Genomic DNA, 26,793 nt, shown 5'->3' on the forward strand with positions numbered 1-26,793 from the left:
TTCTGCTGGATTGCAGAGTGGAGGCGAGTGAATGATCCCACAGTGTGTCAGTAGACACTGCAATGCCAGCTGACAGCCACTGGGAGAGAAATGCTATCTGTGAGGGAATGAATGAGGATGTGAGTTGTCTAAACTACTTTGTATGAAAAGGACAACAGACTATTAATACATGTATAAAATACAAGCTTTATTGTGTATTAACTGTATTCCTCCCTAAAATAAGCAGTCGGTGCACACTTTTTCAGATAATGCTTTTTAGGGCTGTCAAAGTTAACACTACTACTAATAATAACGTGTTAACGCAAATTTGTTTTGACGCCACCAATTGCATTAACGCAACTTGTGATTTTTAGGTTGTAACAGACCCATTTTTAAAACCAGAGTGGAGATACTGGCATCATATGAAACTAAAAAAACCTAAGGAATCCATTGGTACCAACCTTGCCATACTAGCTTGTTGCAAAGGAGGCTAAATAATGCTCCAAACTTACGCTAAATCTTGGTGAGGAAAAACGGTCATAGCCATTTTCAAAGGGGTCCATACCTCTGACCTCAAGATATGTGAATGAAAATGGGTTCTATGGGTACCCACAAGTCTCCCCTTTACAGACATGCCCACTTTATGATAATCACATGCAGTTTGGGGTAAGATATATGTCAGCACACTGACAGCTGTTGTAGCCTTTTGGGCTTGATTTTGCCATGTTATGATTTGAGCATATTTGTTATGCTAAATGCAGTACCTGTGAGGGTTTCTGGACAATATTTGTCATTGTTTTGTGTTGTTAATTAATTTCCAATAATAAATATATACATACATTTGCATAAAGCAATCATATTTGTCCACTCCCATGTTGATAAGAGTATTAAATACTTGACAAATCTCCCTTTAAGGTACATTTTGAACAGATAAAAAATGCGTGATTAATTTGTTATTAAATGCAATTAACAAGATTGCAATATAAGCTTGAAACATTATGATTATGTCAATGTTGTGTTTGCAACTTGATTCCACTGCCCCCAAAAGAAACTGTTGTATAGACTACGTTATGAATGCTAATATTGTTCTGTCTCTGCTGGTTGTGTAGACCAGACGAGAAGTCCATATCAACTATATAAGGTGATAATAATGTCAATGATGTGTTCACAGCTTATTCTGCTGCCCCAAAGCAACCAATTAAATGTTATACCGTCTAGTCATACTGTTTCAATATAATATGATATATAAATAAAGAAGCTAATACTGTATTTGTATTTCATGACATTTCAAAAGTTTGCTTCAAATGTTCCCGACACTTGAATGGAAACAGTGTCTTCTCTCGCTCCTGTCTCTTTTTCCGTCTCCATCAGTCTTATGTGATCTTGCTCTGCCTACTACTGTATTTCACTCCATTACTGTCACAGTCTATCTCTCATATCTTCTAATATGAAACAGCCTGACCCAATTTAGACTGTTTGAATAAAATATTCATTGCCCCTTCCCAATTCATGATTAATACTTTTTTCACCCCAGAGAGCCCATTATGAAAATAAATCCTTTCTGAGTATCTTATTTCCTACTAGTCTTTTAGTGTTTTTTTTTTGTCTTATTTTTAGTCATCTCATTTTGGCCAGCTTCCTTTTACATCAGCTTCTTATATTCGGTCACATTTTCTTGAATTTCACAATCTGCTTTTTTTTTCTGAACTTCAGTGTTTTTGCTTGAGAACTACAGTGCATTCTGATTATAATATATGCATACTGATTAAGGCTATATCATCCCTTATGGTTGTGCTTAGTTTGTCTGTAATTGTACATTCACTTTGTTCCCACACAGACTTCAAACAGCTTAAAATAGTTTGAACATGCATACATTTACACTACACAGCATTTTAGCATATGCAGAATATGTGGGAAGACCAAAGAAAACAGTATGTACTGTTTGAAGTCCTTTACAGATCAACAAACTGTTAAGGACCATATTCATCACCATAACTTCTGTGTGCCAGTTTCTAAAGTAAAGAGTAGGCTACCGTGTTTACTTTGAGGCGTTCTCACTCCCAATTCGTCAAATATTGTAGCTTGATCAGTGGCCCAATGCATCAAACTATGACGCTCAATGTACCCCTTTAGCGTTAGTTTTGCATGTGCAGGGTTGCCTCTTGTGGCCATTGTAATTATGACGAGAGTAAAGGAGGAAGTCAGGTTACATAGTACAAAGAATCCGTAATCAGTCGATTAAATGGTCGTTATCAGTTGTTCCCTGGAGCATAGATCTGAGTTGATATGGCCCTATTCTACCTCCTAGTTGGCTCAGTAGGCCGTTATCATCTATTGATGAGCTGGATCACACCAGGGAGGTTGAAAATTAGTTAGGTGGTGACCTCTAGTGGCTGTAGAATTATAAAGGGATAGTAAACAGAGCGAAAATGTCAACGTAGGGAGGAGTTCAGGGTGGATGAATGGGTCAAACAAACATAGGACTTTCACCCTGGAGACCGCTGTTCATGTCCCGTGTGAAACCGAAAGTCAATGTTGACTTATTTTAACATAGTACGTTATATATGTTTCCCAAATTATGTTGCAAACGTACTTACTCTTAACCCAAACCATGATCTTTTCCTGAACGTAACCAAGCAGTTTTGTTTAAATTCACAATGTTTACCAACATTAAAGTCTATATCGGACTGTCCTGCACATTGAAAAATGATGCTATAGGGTCACCCAGAGCGTTAAAATGTTAACACCAATAGTCCTGACCAAACATCCATATGAGACGGGGAGGGACTGGGAGTGAGAACGTGTTGAATTAATTTCCTAATTCAAAGCAAATTTAAGTCTCTGCAACTTTGGTTTAATGGTATATTTACATGAATGGACACATCTCATAGCTTGTGAGGTTTGAATTCAATCTAAGTCGTTGTTTTTGCTCTGAAATATGGTGGAAAGTAATGCATGCATAATCTGTGGTAATGATCTCAAAACTCAGACTTTGTAATTGCAGAATAATAATGAAACCACAAATAAGTAGATTATCCTCTCCACATAGTCTGTTCCCAATTCCTTGCGATACTAACCGAGTTAGTTGAGATTCTGTGAGGGTGTGAATGTGTGTGCATGTGGATGTCCACTTGTGTGTGTGTGTGAATGCAGATGGGAAGATCCAGCATTGTGAAGTAGAGTACATCTGGCAGATTTGGTCTCAGTTGGAACTCAGACCTGATTGTCTGAATCAAAATATGTGTCGTTTACGTATTTCTATCTGCATGCATATTAAAAAACACCAAATTTGCATAGTGCTTTCCCTCGTGTAAATGCCCAGGAGGATAAAGTAGCATTTGTAACGACAGGATAGATAAATGGGATTTCTTTTGTGCAGAACGCACCTCACCCTCTTTCCTTATGCTTCTGGCAGGGGAGTGTATCCATGCGCTGTGGCAGTTTGGGTGACAGAGTGAAATAAATGGTGTCATTTTATTAACATCAAACACTTCTCCGCCTCTTAGAGGATCAAAACATACTGAAAATCAGCACTAAGAAAAGCTCTCATTGTGTTTCACATTTTGAGACGCTGCATCCTGTGGGAGATGTGAGGAGGAAGAAAAGGAAGCTTGTTCAGTGTGGTGTTGTGGAAGACATTGTTGTACTGTGCTACCAACACCTCTTAAGGCATTTTCACACCTATTTGGTTTGCAGCAGTCATTTTAACCCCGGAGTGGTTTGTTTGGGTGTATAACAGCTCTGAAATCGCAGCGAGACCTTGCTGAGTACATTTCCAGACAAACCTTTTTGTTTTGGGGATTGAGAGTGTGATCCGCTGCAGCGGCAGACAACACTGAGCGTTATGGGTTAAATAAGCTGTGACCTATTAGTCAATGACGCACTCCCTGAATGTGTTATAGCACCTAATAGCGCCTGGAAATCCAACTATTTCCTCCCCTGACGTTTGGAAACTCAGTTGTGCATAATATGTACTTGGCTGCAAGGCTTGATTCTTTTCTTTCAGCATTCTGGCAAACATTGACCATTGACGTGTTTTTCTCTGTCTGTGTTTTTATCCACAAACAGCCAGTGGACATGTTTCTCTGACAGTACAGAGGATTGCTTTAACAAAACACACTATGTGTGAATTGTGCCTGTGTGTGTGTCACATCCCAGACAGTCTGATTTCAAAATTTAGTAGAAACTCTTTCTACTTCTCCAACTCTCTTCTTTTTCCTTGAGTCAACCTCATTTTTTTCTTTTTTTTGCTCAAGGTAGGAAAAACAGGTAACAAAAATAAATGGATGAACTTGGAGATGACCTGTTTTTGCTTGAATTTCCGTTGGCCTTATATGCATTCACAGCACCTCTAAGTTTTGCTTCGCTTGCTATCTGAAAGCACCTTTAGCGTCGTGGTCCTTAGTCACTTCTTGTTTGTGTGTTGCTGAGGGCACAGATGAGACACCGAGAGTGTGTTTTTTTCAAGCTAATTCTCAATACCAAAATTCAAACCAGCTTTTTGCAGTGCTGCATTTCAGAAGGGGTTCGCGAGTCTCATGCTAAACTCTAACAAAGGCTAGACCTACCGATGAATACTTACTACCTATACTGTAATTGTACATGGAGCATTACTGTACAGCTTGGAATTTTACTCGATCTGGCTCTTCCCTGTCTACCTCAATACTGTCCTATCTAATAAAGGTCAAAATGCACAAAAAAAGCCATACAGGAAGAAAACAGCATTGATTTTTTTTTATTGACTGGGGAAATAAGCTCATAGTGACAACGGAAAGCTATACTTGAGGCGTTTCAACACCATTAATAAGCTCACAACATACAGTATATGTGTGATCTGAACAGCTGCCTGTGGAAATTACACTTCATTAAGCTTGCCAGAGGGAAAAAATAGAATGTATAAAAAAAAAATGCAGAGGATAAATGTAGTATTGCACGTTACAAGTGGTGTGGATTAGATATAAGTGTATCGTTTTTGTGAGACTAGTGCAGTGCCCGTTCAAAAAGCGCCTGTTCGGAATGGGACGATTTTGCTTGGCCTCCGGTATTGGTGCTTGCAGCTTTCTCGAGAGCCACTCATCCAAACGACTTCACACTCGACACTGTGCTTCCTTGGGTCCTGAGAAATACACCTGCCATGACATGCTTGCATCCATACACTGTATACAAGCAGTGGATGTAGTCTCCGTGACATCACCCATTGGTTTGTGGACTACGGTTTTGTAGCCTCGAGTTCGACATTTTGGCCGTCGCTATCTTGGTTTTTGGCCCTCACAATCTTGGTTTCTGGCTGTCACCATCTATTTTCTTTTTTCAACCAGAAGTGACAAAAGAGGGTGCAGCTATGTACAACCGAACGCTGAATAAGAAATGTGTAGGCGACCAAAATGTTACAACTAACTTCCACGAACTGAAAACACACTGTGAAAGGGTTAAAGTTCTAAGAGGAAAACGCAACGGACAACGCCGTGGTAGTGACCTGTCAATCACAAGGTAGCCACGCCCTATAGCATACCCTGCTTTATGGTCTATTTTACTCTAAATTGGACCATAATTTACTAAATGAACATCATGCTGTATTAAAGAAGACTTGAAACTAGCGATTGAGACCATTAACTCATGGTTTACAATGTATACTGAGGTAATAAATCAAGTGAGAAGTAGACTCATTTTCTCATAGACTTCTATACAATCCGACTTAATTTTGCAACCAGAGAAGTCGCCCCCTGCTGGACATTAAGAATGCAAGTTTAAGGCACTTCCGCATTGGCTCCACTTTTCAGAATCGGAGGTTGCATCCCCTAGAAATGCTAGAGTATACGCGTCATTTGGGTGCACACGAACATAGCTTACATGGTGTAATGCAATTTTATCCTGGGGCAATGATGTATGGACTACTTCACATTCTATAATATGAGTTATGCATTTTAATGGCACAAATAATTCTTGATCCCTCATAGAACGATAAGCTAAGAAGTCATTTTACATCAGATACTTTGCAGCATCCCGGATGTGTGCACTCATATGCATTTTGAGGGATAGTGATATTAATGTGTTGGCAAAGAAACTGTCTTGTGAACACAATATCATCTGATAGCCAGTGATGGATGCACTCCGACGCGTTTGAAAAAACACTACCGTGATGTAATGGTGCGGAAATAGCATTGTAGACCAGATATTACACATCACTGCCATGAATCAGGCACTTAAAGCACCGCTGTTAGGCTCCCACCGCCAAGATCTCCTATTACAAATCTTCCTCTCTCTTTCTCCGTTTTTTTCTTTCACTGCTTCTCTTTCTTTCCCAGTCATACTCATAATGCGTGTGTTTATAACCGGATCTAAAATCAATACTCAAGTGGTATCTGCGTGTGTCTGGTGTATACTTCTGTGTGTGTGCATTAAACATGCATTTGCATTTGTGTGTATGGTATTAAGCGTGCGTGTGTGTGTGTGTGTGTGTGAGTCCATCTGTGTGTTCTCTCATTCCGCGATGGGACTGACCTTGGCGGTGATTGTCTCGTATTCCTGGCAGCTCATGTACTCTTCCAGCTGGCTGTTTCTGCCTTTGATTAGTTTGATTTCATCCATTAAGTCCAATTTAGTCATGAAGAGGAGATAGAGATGGAGGGGTGGAGGCAGGTTAAAGAAGGATTGCTCAGCCTTGATGTAATACACACATGCATGCGCAAAATGGCTCGCAGGTCAATGTGAGCAAAGTGGATGGATTGGAATTGATACTAAAACCCCTCCCCTGGACAGCAATTGAAAAATATCTAGTGTGGACGGAGCTGTAGTGAGATTTATACTTGGCATTTAGAGTTTGGAAGGAGATGTGTGTTTCTGATTGATTCTGGTCCTTTTTTGCCGTTCTGGTCCGGTGTACAAGCTTAATCCGATTTTATTTTATGCAAACCTAACAGACTATAATGGAGCACTGCTTGACAGGCCGTGCGCAATTTACTGCCGAGCCGAGGCCAGCAACATGAAGAGATTACATTTCAGTAGAGGTGGAAGGGGTGAAAATGTACATGGCGCGCGTGTTTGTTTACTAGAAAGTTCATGTGTGTTTTAGGATGATGAGATGAGACAGAGCAGTTAGTCTAAAAAAATAAGTAAAACAGTACCAATATGGCACAATTATGGATTTGAATTTGACGAAAGGGGTGAGCCGAAAAACATAGATGAGGCAACAATGCAGGAGTCGCTACATTCTCATTCATGGGCTCTCTCAGTCCACGCGGGAGCGCATGTTTAGTCAAATGCAACGCCTAGTGGTAAAATTTGGTATAACGGTCTGGTCCAGTGTTTGGCTCAATATCAAACCAGTTTGAAAGTTTATCCACCGGCCCAACCCAAGAGGTCTTTCCAGCCTTTCCAAAACCAAAAACACAAGTGTAAAGATAAGATAAGAAATAAAGAAAATGAATGGATTAAACTGTGTGTTTAATCTGTTGCAACTGTTAGCATGTCCAACTATCTAGCGTACTAGCTACTTTCAAAGGTAGTTACAGTTTAGGTTACATTACAAAAAGCCTCGATCACGGCTAGCGTGTACACTGTGTAGTATTTTCCCACTGTGTGGAAGCCACTCCTGGATGCTATCAGTGTTTAGACTAACATTAGCAACTCTGTCCTGCTCTTTTTTGCATTTGGCGAAGTTTACACTCCAGCAACCCAAGCTAACATTATCCTAGATAGCTTTACGCTTGCTAAACACAACAACCACGGTTAGTCCACATCCCAAAAGCCTTACTTTTGGAATGTTAAAAGCAGGCAAACATAGTTACGTTATAATTAATCTCTGTAAAACAGATATTTGCATCTGAATGTAGAATTTGTTGGCAATGGGACAATATTTCGGTATCGGAAGCATTTCCATTTGTAATCTGTTTACAGTCCGAGTAGTATTGACCAATCACGTTTGAGTGGGCTTTGGTTGCATGTATAGGTAAACAGTCCGTGTGGAGAGCTTTTTTTATTTATGTATCTGCATTCATATGCAGATGTCTGTTCATAGAGATTAGCCGAAAACGTAATTTCTCAACTCCAACTCCATTCGCGCGTCTCAAGTTACTAACTGAGCTGTAAACAATGACTGTCGCAAGGATAATTAATAAATAAAGTTTTTTTCTGGATATATGTTATCCGGATATTCGCTGGCTACACCAGAACCCCCAAAATACTGGCTGTTGGCCACGGAGGCAAAATCGTCGCCAGGCCGATAGCAGATGGGTTCCGAGACTGTGTCAGAATGAGATAACAGTCTGATCTTACTGGTGAGGATGCTGACTTTTTGCATCAGTCTTTCAGGATTTTATACTAAAAATTTGAGTGGTAAATCTGTCACTGTTGTCATTTTAAAATGCATATCTGTTTTTTCTGGGCCTGTGTGATTCAGGCTGTTGGAATGTCTTATATTCAAAAAAAAATTCAAGACTTCCTGCTAATGCTTCCTGTATGTGTGTGTGTCTGTATGCCGTTTATGCACAAACATAATGCTTTTTGCTTCTGTTTTGGATGTAAAACACTGCAGATGAAAATTGACTCTTTGTATGGTTGGGATTCATTTTACTTGTCTGTCTGTGATTGTGCTTGTGTGTCTACACTAATGGTTGGTTGCTCTTAAGCTCATATAGGCATGATGTTCAGAGTTTCTAGAACATGCCTGTGTGTGTGTGTTTGGCCTTGCTCAGTGCAGCATTCTTAAAGTGCACTAATTGAATAAAGAGTAATTGTGATGTATTTAGGCAGCTGCTGACCCCTGTTGTTCAAGTGGGTAAAGCCATTAGCTTAAGCATAAGGTCTACTCCAGTGGACAGACAGGAAAACAAAGCCAACGAGTGGAAGCGAGAGAACAGGAAGGCAGCAGGTTAGTTAAGTGGCTTGGGCTTTGGTGCTTTTTTGTTATGCATTAGATGCTGGTACAAACAACCAAGGTACAAGCTTGAAGGCACAGAAGACCATGTTAACTATTAATTCACTCGAGAAAATGAAAAAAAAAAAAAAACAGCTAAAAGGTTTTCCAGCGGCAACAGCAATGTACATGCTTTGAATTAAAATATGTGCGGCGAGTGTACAAAACATCGGGACTAAATGTATTCCCATTTTGCACAAGCTTTGTGTTGATTGTCTCAAACCCTTCCCTAATGCGTGCTGTATTTCAAGTGCATCTCCTGTCAATACGGATGTGCATTAATGAGTGAAATCAACAAGGGATCAGGAGGTAAAAAGGTTTGTCCACTTAGCATAAGATTGGAGGCTCAATCCCCGGCTCCTCCTGTCCGCATGTCAAAGTGTCCTTGGGCAAGATACTGAACCCCAAATTGCTCCCGAAGGCTAGATTACATTATATTAGCTTGGCAACTTGCATGGCAGCCTCTGTTATCAGTGTATGAATGTGTGTATGAATGGGTGAATGTTGACATGAGGTGTAAAGCGTTGGTCGGAAGACTAGAAAGGTGTTATATACTGTATATGCAAGTCCATTTACCATTTACAATAGTGTCCCAAGCGCTTTGCACTTACTTTATAAATTACACTCTATGGATGTAATTAACGTGTGTCAGAAAACATCTAAAATGTTGTATCATGTTAGTTTGTTTGTATAAGCAACCTTTCAATAAGAGGTTCAAAAGCCCCGTTTCAACCAGAGGAACTTTCCCCTGGAACCTTTTGAGGAACTCGTTTCCACCACAGGGACCAGGGTCTAAATTAAGTTCCCGGGACATTTTAAGGGGCCTTTTAATTTTTTTTCCAGTATGTTTTTTAGATGAAACAGGCGGACACGCTGAACTGCAGGCAGTGTTTTGTGCTGTGACCACCGAAGCCCTCATCCCATGTCATGTTGCTTTTCCACACGTCAGTGGACTAATTTGCCTAATCTTTGCAGGTCTTTAGACCACGGTGGAAACACAGACAACAGTGGGATGAAGGAACCTCTTAGTTCCTTGAAAAGTAGTTCCAGGGATTATAAATCCTGGGATCCTTTTGTGGAATCCCAGGTAAAGTTAACGCTTGATCATGGAAAAAGCATGAGAATAACAATCAAACAACAAGGACCATTTAGTAGCTATTGTTGTACGTCTTGTTCTTTCAATCACAAGAGTTTGCCTAGTTGTCATGTAGTTGTAGATTTGTAGTTAAAATTTCCAATTTTTCTGAGAACTTTATGAGAAAAAAGTAATATATACAATAGCTGTCAGTTTCCTTTCTGACTATTTCTTCAATAGAATGTGGTTCCAATGAAAACCAAAACCATCTGCACGACTATATTCTATGGTTAGGTAACAAAGCATTTTTATTTTTTTTGTAATTCGAGTTAACTGCCATGCTGATAAGCAATGTGGAGATGTCTATGATAAATAAAATGAGAGGCACATCTGCAATAACACATATACAATCAACAATCATATATACTGTACTATAACATCAAAGTGTATACATTATCTTAATCTTTGCATGCTATATTCCATAATAGGTGATTTAAATGTGACAGAGCAAATGCACTATGTCAAATGAAATGACTGAGATATGCATTAGATTAATCTCATATTACTATAATATGCTGCAGCCTTCAGGAATCCGACAAATGAAGGAGACAATCTAAAGCAGAGTTTCTGTATTTGCACCAGTCTGTACAGTAATCTAAACAGAAATGCTTATTATGAAATCTAGTCTGTAATGATGCAATTTTCTATGCTAATTAAATCTTTTAGGTCTGTGTGGATTGCGGAGCTGTTTGAATATTACATTGCTGTAAACAACGTCGCTCTTCTCAGCAAGAGCCCAGCGCTCTGAGACTGTTGGAGAACCCTTCAACATATGAAGTGTTTTCCTAACTCTGACATGACTAATCTATTTTAACAACACAAGTACCATAGTAAACTACCTGACACTCCTCAACAAAGAGCCCTGCAAACCGCTGGATGACACTTTAGGATGACAGAGTAGTTTCCTACTTCTAAAGCCACGTCCACATCATGTGGTAAAGATGTTGGCTACGAGCTCTTGACTTAACAATACAGTTCGCCTAAGTCAGTCAGAATAGGTACAGTTCAGCTCTTATAAATATTACCAGGAAATACTTCAGTACAAGCATTAAGGTTGAAAAACCATGTGGCAGTTTATGCTATGTCTCAACTTGTTCTGACTTTTTGGAAGCTTGTGAAGACTAATAAAAGCTATATAATGTTTACACAGGGAATTATTCAAACTCAAGAATTTATGTTCTCATGGCTGTGCAATACCATCGATTGGAAATATTCTAGATGATTGTACATCACTATTACACATTTCCACAACATTTAGCCTGAGAAGCTTGGTATCTTTTGAAAACGTTGGGTTCCCTACTAGAATTGTGAGTAAATGTGTGGGTCTGAGCAAAGTCTGGTGGCACAGCGTGAGTTTGTAACAATTTGACCCACTAGTGAGCTGATGCTTGTTAACCAATTCCTGTTTGAAAAACTAGTCATCATGGAGCTGCTGCTGTGTCACTTAGCATCTTAGCTTGGCTGCACTTTTAATGGGTTTAGCTATAAACCAAACAAAATGCAATGGGATAAAATGAAGCTGCATGCTCAGTTGGACTTGATTGCTATGTCAAAACAATCCATAGTTCAGCTGCAAAACTTAATGTATGATGAAATCACTGTATAAGGTCTACCCCGTAGGTGATTCAGAGGAACGCCATATAAAAGCACACTGTTCAAGTGCTCAGAAATGGTCGTAAAAATTGTTTTAGCTTTCAGATTGTTCTAGTTCAGCTGACTATTAGGGATGTCAGGAGAACCAATACTTCAGTACCAAGTCAATGCCAAAATTCTGAAAATGTGACAGCACTCGTTTTCCTACAGTACCCCAGTAACCAGGTATCAGGGCTCGAGACTAACGGCGTCCTGGGTATGAAAGAAAATGTCGCTGATAATGCTACATTGTGAGAACAAAAAATCTGTGTTGAAATCGGCAGGAGTGTAAGGTCAGCTGTTTGCAGCACTGGACTGTCCTGCTTGGTTATCATTATTATTAAAATGTTGTTTTCTGGTGAGAAACTTGAGGCGAATCATCGGGGATTAATCATACATTTGTAAAAAACAGTATGCAAACGGTGGGATTTATGGTTTTGTTTTTGTTATTTACCATGGTATTGAATTAGGTATCGAGAATCATGGAATTTCACTGGTATTGGTATCAATTAATAAATTTCTGGTATCGTGACATCCCTACTGACCATTTCACTAACTATTTGCACACTTGCCACCACATTTATAACAAAAATCATATTTGTTTATCGGTCAAATACAAATGCAAATGATATATAGTACTATATTTTGTCTCTACAATGATAACTCTGTCTCCTTGCAGTCTATTGCACACATTTGCAGAGGGAATTGGTCATAAAATACATACATACTTTGTTGATGTTGTTTTGTTTGTAATTGTTAATATATACAGTAGACTTCTTCAGTTCAGTCAGATAATCAGTAATCCTCTTTCTGGAGTCAAAATGACATTAGTTTGACACTCATGATAGTGTTGCCATCATAAAAGCATACATAATGAAAAAAAAATACTTTGGGAAATTCTTGAAATGACCTTAGCAGTAGAAATGTGCCCCTATAATGTATGACCTTAAACCTCAGATACAATGACCTATAACAGCATTTATGTTCTACTGGACACAGCAACTGGGTTTAAGAGATTACATGATTGTTGTGTCATCCCCTCTTTCTCCCCGTTTCATAACTATCACTGTCACTACCATTAAAGGCATAAAAGGCCCAAAAAAATATTTATAAAAAAAAAGAGATAACTTGCATTTGTTCTAGACAGCACAGGTTTAAACCTGTCTTAAACCTTAGACTGCAGCTAAGCTAATGACAGACCAACAGCCACCCCATTGGATTTAGATAGAAAGGTATTTTGGGATTCTACATGGCTGTTTAGCTCAAAGATACCAATAATACATAGACAATAGGGGTTTGAACACAAGAAACCAAAATTATATTACTGGATTTCCTATTCGTTCTGAACACTGCAATATAAAGTTTGCTATAAGACATATAACATCAGATGTAGCGCTGGCTAATTGCCTATGCATTAAGTGTGGAAAACCTGATCAGGAGCAACTAAAGTCTACAGAAATCTTCAATAACAGCTTCTTGGTAGCTTCAAAAGAGTTTGAATGTGTGAATACTTCCAAGTCGTCGCTCCTGTAACTGCCAAGTCGTTCCGCTGGTTATCCCCGTAAGATTTGAATGCAGCCTTAGATCGGCTTCAGCGTATGGAGCGTGTGGAGAATCCATTCGAGCTGTCCGGGAAGCCAGTTGTTCATCAGTGAGCGAGCCAGGGGTGAAACTGGCTTTATGGAAGCTCTTTAGGGAACTAGGGGTGTCAGTGTGGAAGGCTTTCAAAGAAGTGGATCAAGCGGAGCTGCAACACATGTGTGAAACCGAATCGTATTTTACACACCACTACAAACAGAGCTTAATTTGTCCTCCTTACCCGTAATCCCTTTGGTTAATTCGCCATTCCATTTGATCCCAGTGGTCCCACATGTCACCTCAAGCTACACACGAGTGTGTAACGTGCATGTTTGTTGAGAGGACTTCGTGTGAAATTGAGCTCAATTTTAGCGTCACTTTTTTTATCAACATGTGACAAGTGACATTTAGCCTGTGCGTCCTTTCCTGTACAGTGTGAAATGTTGCTTTGCATGTTGCATATAAGCATGACAGCGCGACATCATCTATCCTTCCTCGTTCCTTTTTGCTAAATGAAATTCCGTCTCCCCCCTTTTTCTTTCACGGCTCAGCCCTTATTTTAATTAGCTCGCTCTCTGATCTCCCTTTTTTTCTCCTCTCCCTCTCTGATAATTCTCCCTTGTTTCCTTTGCATTTCTCTGTCTCTCTCTCTCTTTCGCTCTCATTACTGTACAGTCATTTCTCAGAGTAATTAATGAGCTGATATCTGCTTTCTCTCTCTCTCTCGTTCTCTCTCTCTCTCTCTCTCTCTATCTATCTCTCTCTCTCTGTGTAACATATGAGTCATCTGGCACTCTGTCTTTCTGCTCTCCTTTCTATGCACTCAAATAGAGAGAAAAAACAATATATAACCTAACCTATATCGCCGCAGATTTCAGCTCAGTAATTACGCTGAGAAATAAAAAAAGAAATGTATAAAGAGTGGTCCACGAAACTAAAGTTGAATGGCTTTTTAGTCAGACCTGGGTTGATATAATATGAATATGCAGCATCATTTGCATCATCTTGCGGTGGAGTTTTTAATCTCACTGGCTTCATTCAGATCGCAAAACAGGAAAGGTGTCAATTACTGAAACGGATACGGAATTGATCTCCAAACACTTCTCTGTAATTGTCCTTCTAACAGTCATTGTAATGTCCCATGTTGCTGGTGTTTAGTTACAGAGGCCAGCATTAAAGGATAAGGATGGTGATATTCTATATTTTTCTCCTTGTAAACAAATCCCACGAAAAGACCAAAACGAATAATACATTTATTCTAATAGAAAGTGTTGTCTGTGTATCCAAAGCCTGATGTAGCTTATTGTTCTGTGTCATAGATATCAATTGTTGTCTCAAATCTATTAAAAACACATCAATGATCCACTCCGGTCATATGTTTCGTCTTTACAATCAACATAGTTTATTTTGAGTCGACCCAACATAGGGACCTGTGCAGGCCTGCTGCCATAAATACTCATTTGCATACCACATGTTCATCGGTGGTATGAAAACATATGTTAATGCAAAGTGTAACTGCACGCAGAAAGCAGCCAGGTTTAAATACAACGCTTATTAAAACCAGATGTAAATACAAATTTGCGTGGAACAGATGTCATTATCAAGACAATGTATCCGGATGCAGATGACATGTTAATACCAGGTGTAAATGGGCCCAAAATGACGCCAAATGCACTATACTCCTTTTTTTAGATGTTTGATGACAATCATAGACTAAGTATATAATGGTTATGATTAATTTTCATTAACTGAAAACACAATGTAAAAGTATTAAAGCTCTAAAACGAAAACACGGACAACTCCCAGACCGGACAACGCCGTGGTAGTGACCTGTCAATCACAAGGTAGCCACGCCCTAAAGAATACCCTGCTTTATTATCTATTTGACTCCAAATGGGACCATACTTTACTAAATGAACATCATGCTGTATTAAAGAAGACTTGAAACTAGCGATTGAGACCATAAACGCATGTTTACAATGTTTACCGAGGTAAGAAATCATAGACTTCTATACAAATGGACTTATTTTTGCAACCAGAGGAGTCGCCTCCTGCTGGCTATTAGAAAGAATGCAAGTTTAAGGTACTTCTGCATTGGCTTCACTTTTAAGACCCTGGAGTTGCCCACTGATGACAATAAGGAAAATATATAATAGTGCCATATTATCATTAAACACATAATCAGTCCTTTAAGTGTAATGACATATCTGTCTCATTACTCTCTTTTGCAAATTATCCTGATTATTTAGCCCATAGCCAGTTCATAAAACACTGTATTTTTGTTCCTAAAGTCTGGCAGTTCTTCTCCCGGAAACACCTCTGGCAAACAGAGAGTGGTTTGATTTATGTTTATGATGTTTATGAGCAGTGAGAGGTCACACAGTCCATGTCTGGGAAGTACAGTGCAGAAACACCCAGTAAAGAATTTGCACCAAAGATAGAGGCAAAACTGAACAAAAGAGCATTTTGATTTTAACTGTGTGTTCCTTAGTGAGGGGGAGTTACAGCTCTCTGATTTGCTACTTTATTACACTTCTGAATCAAATCATTCTATGAGCAGCATATAGACATGTACACATTAATTAAAATAACATGCTTTAACTGATATGTTGTTGTTTTTTTTGCAAATATTGTATTCTTTCTATCATTTATAATTTTTTTGTTGAAGTGGCTGCAAACGTTGCTGCATTTTCAGCCGGCAACTCATGCCTTTTAGTGCATGTTAGTGCATGTGAGTGTGACGCACTGGCTAGCTCTCGGCCGCCGCTCTGCACTACTCTCACGGTAGCACAGCTGTCCCGACTGACAGTGGCATTGCGAAAGCGTATAGCACCCCCCCCCCCCCCCCCCCCCCCCACTCGGTTAACACTGTTAGCTCTGTCAGCACTGCTGCCGTTGCTTGCAGTGTTAGCACCATTAGTTGCGAGCCACCGGCTCATCTATCGGCATGTTGAGAGCTGTGTGGAGGCAATACGTATATGCTCTGAATTTCATATTGAACACCTTTACGGTTAATAAATAATTTACGTGTGAACAGTTTTGGGTTGTCAGGTTGTTGAAAAATCCTTGGCTTGGCTGGTATTTATCCTTTCCATTTGCAAATAATGTAGTCATAAACATTGCTTAATAACATATGCTTATGGGTTTCTCCCTTTCAAGCTATCAAATCCACAGCAATGGCACTACGTCGTTAATAAAGGCTTTGTTCTTTGACAATTTTCCATTTTACTGATGAATTAAGACAAAGCAACTGAATGCTGGAAGATAAACACCAATAAAGGGGATTTTTAATGATTTGCCAACTGATAATTGTTCTTATTAATGGCGTTTAACTGAAAAAACAGATACACACAACTCGTTACTGACAAAATGAGTTTCCACACAAAATCTTCAAAATCAATATTTCCTTTTTTTGTTGTTATGATAAAGTGTGAGAAAGGTCCACTGAGGTAAAAACCTCAACTGCTTTCACCCTCACCCAGGCTGTTCGTGTATTAACGTTTGCATGTATGTGTGTGTGTGTGTGTGATCCCTTTAATCCTGATTCGCCCATGTCCTTCAAACCCCCAATCAAGGTTGTCATTAATGAGCATTTTCTCTCTCCCTGCCTCGCCCTGCTCTTTCTCTCTCTAAACCGTTCCTAATTAACTACAAGCACTGCTGCTTACTAATGATGACTGAAAATGTGTGTGTGTGTGTGTGCATATACATGCATTGCAACACTGCTGAGCGGGTAAATTGCTCTAATAAACATCTCCTCTGGTTTGATTAGCGACGCCTAAAAGTTGGTGGTGATTCAACTATTTGAGGCCTTTGGGTTCATCTATTCATGTCTGGTCATTAGGCTTTTGTAACTTCATCAGAATCTGGTTCACTCCAGTTGCCAAGTTTAATACATTTTCAGGCGTTAGCCACTGATGTGCACAATAAGTCTTGACGCATACTAACACAGTACATTGACGACAGCTTGCAAAGTGCAAGTAATTCTTCTCCATACTGCATTTACTATCCTATCTTCAATGTATACACTCAACTTTCAATATAGCTCTCTGCATTCACAGCGGGATAGAGTTTTGTTGATATAGAAAGGATGTGCAGTGTGTGATAAGTAGTCTATTAATCCAGCGTAGCATGAGAAAGTTATACCCAATGGAGTGAATACAGTGTGCACAGTGTGAAGTACACAGGTTTTCCTTGCACTGCATACTGAAGACTTTGAAGAAACACTGGGAATATATAAAAATGTCAATAAACGGGCGATAATTCCCAATAATTTGATTGGGTGTTGAAATGCCGCTGACTGTCTTTCCAGTTCTTGCCTTTTTTATTTCCATTATGTTTAATACAATATATGCTAAATTCCTACTGAAAGAAAAAAAAAAAGTCCAATGTCATTAACGTCTCCATTTCTCTCTTGCTTTTTGTCTCCGTCTTTCTCAGGTGTCGTGTCTAGGTGGGGTGGTAACCATGGAGAGGCTGTTGCTGTGTGTAATGCTGGCAGTTGCCATGGCAGTGCGGGCACAGATCTGCCCGAAGCGCTGCGTGTGTCAGATCCTGTCACCCAACCTGGCGACCCTCTGCGCCAAAAAAGGTCTACTGTTTGTACCGCCAAACATTGATAGGCACACGGTGGAGCTACGGCTGGCTGACAACTTTGTCACGAGGTAACCGTCACGTCAGTTATACTACTGTCAAGAGAACTGGTAGTTTATACAGCCAATAGTGCAGACACTGCTTCTGTTGATTCTACCTTACTAGGACAACTTCTAGTAGCCTACAAACCTTGTGACAGTTGCATTGTGTGGAACCTCATCCTCATTCATTTCAATGAAACCACTGCTTCAGCCTCATTTATTTCAATGTAACCACTGCTTTGACATAGTGAGGTTGCCCAGCTCATCCCGAGTTGAACCAGGCTCAACTTTTGCTACAAGACATCAGGCAACGCACTGCACTGTGTTGGCCAATCAAATGCATGCCACATTCCTGGAGGATCATCTCCAGGAAGATAATTCTACTGCTACCAAATGCTGCTTCTGCTAAGGCTGTTAGCCCTGCTAGTACAATAAACACCATGGATAAAAAATCTCCTATTCTATGACTAAAACTAGGCTACTCATCAAAAGTTATAACTGCAACTTTTGCTTTACTAAGTGCACCATACTAAACTGTAAGTGGTAGAATACTGTTACTATCACACCACTAAAACTTTAATTATTACAACTGTCAGCATCCTCCGCGTCATACTTTCCTGGTGCTATATATATATATATATAAAATTGGTGATTTTCTCTTGTCTTTTCAAAATGTGCTCATGGTGCTCTGACATGTGTAAATAATTCTCAAAAAACTAAAGAGAATAAATAATTATGTCATGCTTTTTATAAATTATAGTAGTAGAAAATATCCACCGAGAAAAAGTAAACTATTCCTATTTCCACCAGAAGATGAAAAGTTATCATGAAATACAATGTTTCTTTAATTAATATGATATTACTACTTCACTGACATTAAATTATTAACAACCAATGTATAATACTTGAAGAACTAAGTACACTAGTACTTGGAAATTCAGTCTTAATGTGTGAAACTGAAACATTTTTTTTCCACAAAGCTGGAAACAGAGACGCTGATCTATGATGTCATCAGGCGAGAGAGCCCGGAGCCTCTCCGGCAAAGATGAATAAGTCGCTGAATTTTTGGACGGAGCGGCATCGCCCAGGGTGCTTTTTATGACGATACGAGCACATTATCCGCCGGCACTAGGATGAAATAAAGCTCATTAGGTGTGGAAAAAAAGAACACATTCTTTGAGGCCGCAGAGTAAGTCATAGTCGGTTCATAGTCAATGGAGCAGCTCAAGGCTGTCTCCTGATAGCATTGCATTTTAGAGCCTCTGTTCTCTAGTTTGTAGCCTTTGGAGAGAGAGAGTTGTTCACGCTCACAAATATTAAATGAGCTGCACAGGATAAAAGGAATACCACGTGTGAAGTCTGTTTTTTCAATTAGTTTTGCTTTTAAATACTTTTCCCATAAAATATATCTTTCATGACTATTGAAAGACTGATACATATGCAACATCACCTTTTAAAGGAAATACATTTTTACCTATAAATTTTCTCTGACAGCTTCACTTGTTGGTGTAACTCAAAACTATTGCTTGAACCAATAGCAGAGCTATACTAGAGGACCTATTATGATTAGGGCTGTCAATCGATTAACATATTTAATCGCGATTGATCGCATAATGGTCCATACTTGGTCCATAGTACATTTTGTATCAGTTCAAAGTGTACCTTAAAGGGAGATTTGTCAAGTATTTAATACTCTTATCAACATGGGAGCAGGCAAACATGCTTGCTTTATGCAAATTAATGTATATATGCATTTTCGGAAATCAATGAACAACCTAAAACGATGACAAATATTGTCCAGAAACCCTCACAGGTACTGCATTTAGCATAAAAAAATATGCTCAAATCATAACATGGCAAACTGCAGCCCAACAGGCAACAACAGCTGTCAGTGTGTCAATGTGCTGACTTGACTATGACTTGCCCCAAACTGCATTTGATTATCATAAAGTGGGCATGTCTGTAAAGGGAAGACTCGTGGGTACCCATAGAACCCATTTTCTTTCACATGTCCTGAGGTCAGAGGTCAAGGGACCCTTTTGAAAATAGCCATGCCAGATTTTCCTCGCCAAAATTTAGCGCACATTTGCACCGTTATTTACCCTACTTGGCGACAAGCTAGTATTACATGGCTGGTACCAATGGATTCCTTAGGTTTTCTAGTATCGTATGATACCAGCCTTCACTGTAGCTTTAAAACTGAGCCCGCTACAACCTAAATATTGCAAGTTTGCGTTAATCTGTTAAAGAAATTTGTGGCGTTAAAGTGAATTTGCGGTAACGTCTTATTATGGCGTTAACTTTGACAACCCTAATTATGATATACAGTCAGTCTATTTTCTAATTGAACTGCTCTTCTCTATCTCCACAGTGTGAAGAGGAAAGATTTTGCAAACATGACACGGCTGGTAGACCTAACATTATCCAGAAACACCATCTCCTTCATCACACCTCATGCCTTTAACGATCTGGAAAACCTCAGAGCTCTACACCTCAACAGGTATGGATTTGCAAATAGACTGATACATGTTTATGATGTTATAGGTATTGCATTAATAAATGTGAGGTGTTACAGTTTATTTCTGAAGCTTCTAAAGTGCTGTTTTTTTTTCCATTTCATCTCTCTCTCTCTCTCTGTCTCTCAGTAACCGGCTGACGAGGATAGGCAATGATACATTCAGCGGGATGACGAAGCTTCACCACTTGATTCTGAACAACAACCAGCTGATGCTGATCCACCAGGGAGCATTCAACGACCTGCTGGCACTGGAAGAATTGGACCTCAGTTACAATAACCTGGACTCTATTCCTTGGGAGTCCATCCAGGTCAGGATCTCTTTAAACTGCAGCAGCATTTCAAACCTGTCTGGCTGGAGGCCCTTCAAAAAAATCCAATCGGAGGCACAATAAAATGGCCATAAAGCCTTTTTTTGGCCGTTTATTTGAAATTAAAATAAAGAGATCTTAAGGGCTTTTGGATTGAATGGAGGCCATTATGTGGACTATTCATTAAACTCCACTGAAGCTTAATTTCTAAGCTGCTTTAGTGCTCACAGTTTCAATTTCCCGGTGCTCTTTGCAAGCCAACAAGCAATTTTTATGTAATACAAATGTCAGAGCCTCTGTGGATCTGCTTACTAAAATACTTTACAACTTAAGATGACTGAGTAGTTATAGTCAAGTCTGATAATTAGGTGCTGCATTAGGTAATTGTGTTTCTATAATGATTAACCAAATCATGGATTTGTTGTTTTCAGTTCATGTTTACACTATAATTCAACTTCAACATTTCTATCACCTCTATACTATTAAAGGGAAAGTGTCAATAACCAGGATTGTGCAGCCTAAAGAAGTTAAGAAAGAAGTATTAAAACAGTTTTTTTCTCCCTACATCCTTAACCTTCTATGTTTTTCTCTGTTATTCCTGCAGAAAATGATTAGCCTCCATACGTTGAGTTTAGACCACAACATGTTTGACTTCATTCCAGAGGGAACATTTTCCCTGCTACAGAAACTCAACCGTCTGGACGTCACCTCTAATAAACTCCAAAAGCTGCCACCGGACCCACTTTTTCAACGAGCACAGGTACCCAACCTAACAAAATGGCCTAAAACCCAATCTGGCACTTCATCTAACTAACATTTTTTTTAGTGAGTGCTAACTGAATTCATACTAAATGTTTGTCACAATTTGTACAGTAGTTGTCCTTTGTGTGTAACTGACAACTGTTTGAACAACTGAGATATAATTACTTTTTCATGTCTTCATCAATCAAGTAACTTTTTGTTTTTGATATTCACATCAACAGATAATTTACATTGGTATAGTTTATATATAAAAAAAGAAATTGCAATTCCATGCTTTTCTTACAGATGAGATAAATGTGATTGTGTAGGTTTTGGCCTATAAGAATACAAAAAAAAAAATGCTGTTGGGCCGCTATATGAATTGGAGTCAATGGGACAACTTCCAAATTAGTGACAATTAAAGTTGCAGTTGGTAACTTTGAGCAAATATCTTTAAAAAGTTACTTTTACAAAACTATACTACTGTATATCCTGACAGTAGTGCATGAGACAGATAACTGTGAAAAAACATCTTCCTCTGTGTCCTCCTGTGCTCCTATCGGCATTTGCAACATTTCACCGCGCCGAAGGAAAACAATCAATCAGAGTCGAGGAGTCTCTAAAGCAGCTGTCAATCACTGCTTGCGAAACTCACAAACCCTGATCAAACTGCTAAACTAGCCAGTGCTGATCAAATATGAATCAATATTCTGTTACTGTAATGCCTATTCCTCACCTCAAATGTTTTCAGCAGCATCTTCTAGTGTATGTAAAATGAGAAAGTTTGCTCTGGTCGGCGGGCGGTTCTTGGTTTTGACTCGACTTTTTTCAACATGGCGGCCGGGTCACAAACTTTTGTATGTTTTTCTCTTTTTTATAGATTATGTGTCTCATGCACTAATGTCAGGATACAGTGACAGTTTTATAAGAAAATAACTTATGTATTTATCATCATATTTGCTCAAAGTTACCAACCAGCTTTAAATTACTGTAAAACTGTTTAGCGCAAATTCAAACATTTTCTTCAAAATATGGTTATTTTAAATACATTTTGAGTCATTTTTCATATTTTCTGACCCTGGTGATTTATACAATCGCTCATCCAAATTCTGGGAAGCAGCAGGTCACACGTAGAGAAGGGAAAATGTGTATTTTTTCACTCCCCTTTCTTTATATGTTCATGGGAAAAGGGGCAAGCTAGCACACACTCAACTAGTTTAAACTGGTTGAACTAGACAGCTCCAAATGAATATGTGGAATATGACAAATAAAGTTGTACGTTTTTTTTTTTTAACTCGGTTAAGTTTTGTTGGCTTATTTGTTTGTCTGTTTGTCAGCAGGATTATGGAAAAAAACGCTGGCCCGAAACTTGGGTATGGCAAGGGCCAAGGAACAGCCCATTACAATTTGGAGCTGATTGGAATCACGGGCGGATACACTGATTTTTGTTTTTTACTTACAAAAACAAGTGCCCTTCTAGTTTTAAATATAATCATTGTTTTACACCACCAGGTCCTGGCCACATCAGGGATCATGACCTCCACTTCTTTTGCGCTGTCATTCGGTGGGAACCCTCTCCACTGTAACTGTGAGTTACTGTGGCTGCGGAGGCTGAACAGAGAGGACGACCTGGAGACGTGCGCTTCACCCCAACACCTCTCTGGCCGATACTTCTGGTCCGTCCCTGAGGAGGAGTTTCTCTGCGAACCTCCACTCATCACCAGATATTCCCATGAGATGAGGGTGCTTGAAGGGCAGAGAGTTACACTTAGGTATCCATATACGTTTTTAACTGAGATACATAAAAAAAAGTATGAATACATGAAAAAATGTAAAGATAAACAAAGTTTCCTCATTGTCCTGTAACCACAGACACACACACACTGTCTGTTTTAATTTCTGGAGTTGTGCATTATGTTTACAAGCCGCTCAAGAATACAAAAAAATGCCCAACTGTTCAATGAAGCACAAGACAGGGACATCACGCTAAAATTTTAAGGAGGATGAAACTAAATCAAGAACAGCTCTGAGAGATGATGATTACTTCATTTGCATATATATTGGTCACACGCTTCCAATCATGATAGATGTTATGTTTTCAAATATGGAATTATGGGGAGAAAAAGGGGGGCAAAGGAAATCAATGAGAAGCTATTATTCTCTTTCCCTCATTGTGTCTTGTCTCCAGCTCCATATATAAGGTATAAATCGAGATTATCAGAGGGTCAACCCACCTCATATGTATCATCTTGTGCAGCATCCATTTTAATGTTTGAGACTGCATATATAGTGTGAGCCTGAAGTAAAGTCCCCTTAAACACAACACTTTCTCTAAACACTTAGCTCTTATTCATTCATTCACGTTTTCATGGCGCGTCACTGTAATTACAGCAAATGAGAAGGGTCACAATGACCGTGACACTACTTATTTGTAATTGCTTATCATTTCGACGACTTAAAAGTACTTTTTTTATTGCACACATTTCAATTCAGTCACACATCTATACCAAAGATCACAGTAGGAAATCTGATACTATGAATAGAAGTTAATTTGTTTTCCAGTTCCTCAATATTCAACATGCAATTCATGTCTTATTTGTTTTAAGGACTAGAAGTATGTTGTTAAACTGTTTCCTGTCCTCTATTTGCATCTCTTCTTCATGGCTGAACCACATTAATATTTAGGAATGGGCCACCAATGTAGTTCTTTGGTTTATTGTACTTACATAATAACTAATTATACAGCAGTAGCTATATCTGCGAAAAAGTAACGCACTGTAATTCGTATATATCCCGAAAAAAATGTATTTGTATATAATGCATGTAATTGTGAACCAGGATGTATAATGAGCGAAAAAGTCTGCATAGGGGAGGAGGTCGGGATGGATGGGTGGGTCCAAAATCACCGGATCATCCAGGAGGCCAATGTTTGTACCTCGTGTGAAACCAAAAGGTCAACGTTAATGTTTTTAACACATAACTTCTGTACTTACTTACAACAGCACCCCCCCTTTTTATAACTCTGGGCCCCTTAAGGGGTCCCATCCCCCAGTTTGGGAACCACTGATTTAATAGATGCACCTGCTAATTGAAAATAATACAAATCTAATTCAATTCTACATCTTTCTTCAGTGCTCAATGCTCCTAACATCTTGTCCTTTTCCCTTGTACCTACTTCTTTGTCCCAGTAGGTCCTGGTGAGAATTTGTTTGGTAGCCAATATGTGAATGTAAAGGGCAATCTAACTTAAATTAATGTGCTCTGCTGACACAGTAGATGATGTTCAGACTCTTTCCCCTCCCATATAAGTCCCAGGCGGAAGGTGTAGGGAATCCAGAAACCACAATGCCCTGCTTCTACTGTACAGTTGACCCCATTCTGTCTTATTTCTAATATATTCAACTCTACTGGTTTCCTCTCCTTAAAGGTGTAAGGCAAGAGGTGACCCAGAGCCAGCAATCCACTGGATCTCTCCTGAGGGCAAGCTGGTATCTAACTCCACCAGGACATTGGTCTACACCAACGGGACTCTGGACATCCTCATCAGTACGGTGAAAGACACCGGCTCCTTCACCTGCATCTCCTCCAATCCTGCCGGCGAAGCCCACCAAACTGTAGACCTGGTTATTATAAAACTCCCCCACATCTCCAACAACACCAACAACATCCAGGAGCCCGACCCGGGATCGTCGGACATATCCACGTCGACCCGAGGTGGAGCCAATGGGAGCAACGTGACGGGCGACGTGAAGGGCGGTGTGGATAAGAGGGTGGTGACGGCCGAGGCCACGTCGTCAACGGCGCTGATCAAGTTCAACTTCCAGAGGAATATTCCGGGCATCAGGATGTTCCAGATACAGTACAATGGGAGCCAAGACGACTCGCTGGTTTACAGGTAAGACTGACAGCTGTCACCATGGCGTTCATCACAGTAGAGTCAGACGGTTTACGCAATGGAAACTGAAACATGATATGGCTGATAAGGTAGAGAATTACCTGAGTCTGGGCTGTAAAGATTAGATTACGGTAGATTAGATGCAACTTTAATGATCCTGTTGGGATCCTTTCGCAAAAGAGGGCCTACGAGCACGCTACCAGGGTGCTACAAGGGCACTTTAAAAGGATAGTTTGGGTGTTTTGAAGTGGGATTGTGTGAGATATTTATCCATAGTAGGTGTATAACTTACAGTAGATGACAGTTGGCATGCCCTCAGCTTGGAGAAACAAACAGGAGTACCAACACCAGAGCAAAGCAAAACAGTCTCTGTGGACAGGGACAGCAGAAAAACATATTTTAGCCACCTAAAACAAAGCTCTTCTAAAAAAGTCGATAGAATATTTTCACCGCTTTATTTTGCCGTCAGACAGCCCTTTCCTTGTCCTTTCTGACGGAGAACTGAGCTGAACTGAAAATGAAACTTATATATGCTCTCTCCAAAGCCAGCAGGCTCAAATGACAAAAACAATATCGGTACATTTTACTTTCAGTTCAGTTCGCCATCGGAAAAAATATTCTTAATATATATACATTTAAAAATATACATTTTTTTAGGTGAGCCTTTCTTCGAGGTGGCTTAAATACGTTTTTCTGCTGCCCCCATCCACAGCACTGCATTGCTTTGCTCCGGTGTCGGTGCTCCTGTCTGTTTCTCGATGCTGGGGCCACACCGACCATCATCTACTCTAGTTAATACACCTACTATGGATCTCATACAACCCCACTTCAAAGCACCTGAACTATCCCTTTAATGTTTTATTCTGTGAATGAAAAATAGGCTACCAATAAGTGCAGCATAGAGTGTATAAAATATACCCAAAGGGAATGGCAAATAAAAATGTATGGAAGGCTATTAAATAATCAGATGTTCAAATTATTCAGTTAAATTTGCATAACTTCATAAACATTATGAATCTTTCCTTGCCAAAAACAGAAAATGTTGAAAATGAGCATCGTTTTTATCAGAGCATATGTGCAGACTATTTGTCAGGGCTTATTACATTACAGCGCAGACAGATAGTTCATATCAGGGCACATTAGACAAACAGGGAGATGAAACAGGGACGGACAGCAAAGGCGCCGGACAGACTGCGACGTGAGAAAGTTCATGATCCTCAGTGAAAACCGAGCAAAATAATGCAGCTCGCACTATCCAGCTGATTCGCCATGACAGCCTTGACAGGGAGGGCCGCGCCAGTCCTTCTTGACATTTGCCGTTTGCTCAGGATTACACAGATTATATCGATCTCGCAGGGAATGATTGTTATTTGAGCTAAATATTTACTCCGGTGAAATGGGGGAGAGGGAATTAACAAACACATAGGGCTTTCGTAGGGAAATCTGCCAGCATTATCTG

General features: G+C 39.6%; 1 protein-coding gene across 3 annotated transcripts in view; it reads left to right on the forward strand.

Moving 5' to 3' along the window:
• Positions 1-26,793, forward strand: part of lrfn5a (leucine rich repeat and fibronectin type III domain containing 5a) — a 148,570-nt gene that overhangs the window by 100,963 nt on the left and 20,814 nt on the right. For 2 of the 3 annotated variants that reach the window (XM_037746742.1, XM_037746741.1), the window contains 7 exons: positions 17,679-17,902; positions 20,244-20,372; positions 20,518-20,698; positions 21,303-21,458; positions 22,780-22,812; positions 22,952-23,211; positions 24,867-25,334. In XM_037746742.1, coding sequence (XP_037602670.1) covers positions 17,706-17,902; positions 20,244-20,372; positions 20,518-20,698; positions 21,303-21,458; positions 22,780-22,812; positions 22,952-23,211; positions 24,867-25,334 — 1,424 coding nt within the window. In that variant the 5' untranslated portion in view covers positions 17,679-17,705. The remainder of the gene's footprint in view (positions 1-17,678; positions 17,903-20,243; positions 20,373-20,517; positions 20,699-21,302; positions 21,459-22,779; positions 22,813-22,951; positions 23,212-24,866; positions 25,335-26,793) is intronic. The other variant, XM_037746743.1, reaches the window with a different exon arrangement.

This window comes from Sebastes umbrosus, chromosome 16 (assembly GCF_015220745.1).
Source record: "Sebastes umbrosus isolate fSebUmb1 chromosome 16, fSebUmb1.pri, whole genome shotgun sequence".
Classification (NCBI taxonomy): Eukaryota; Metazoa; Chordata; class Actinopteri; order Perciformes; family Sebastidae; genus Sebastes; species Sebastes umbrosus.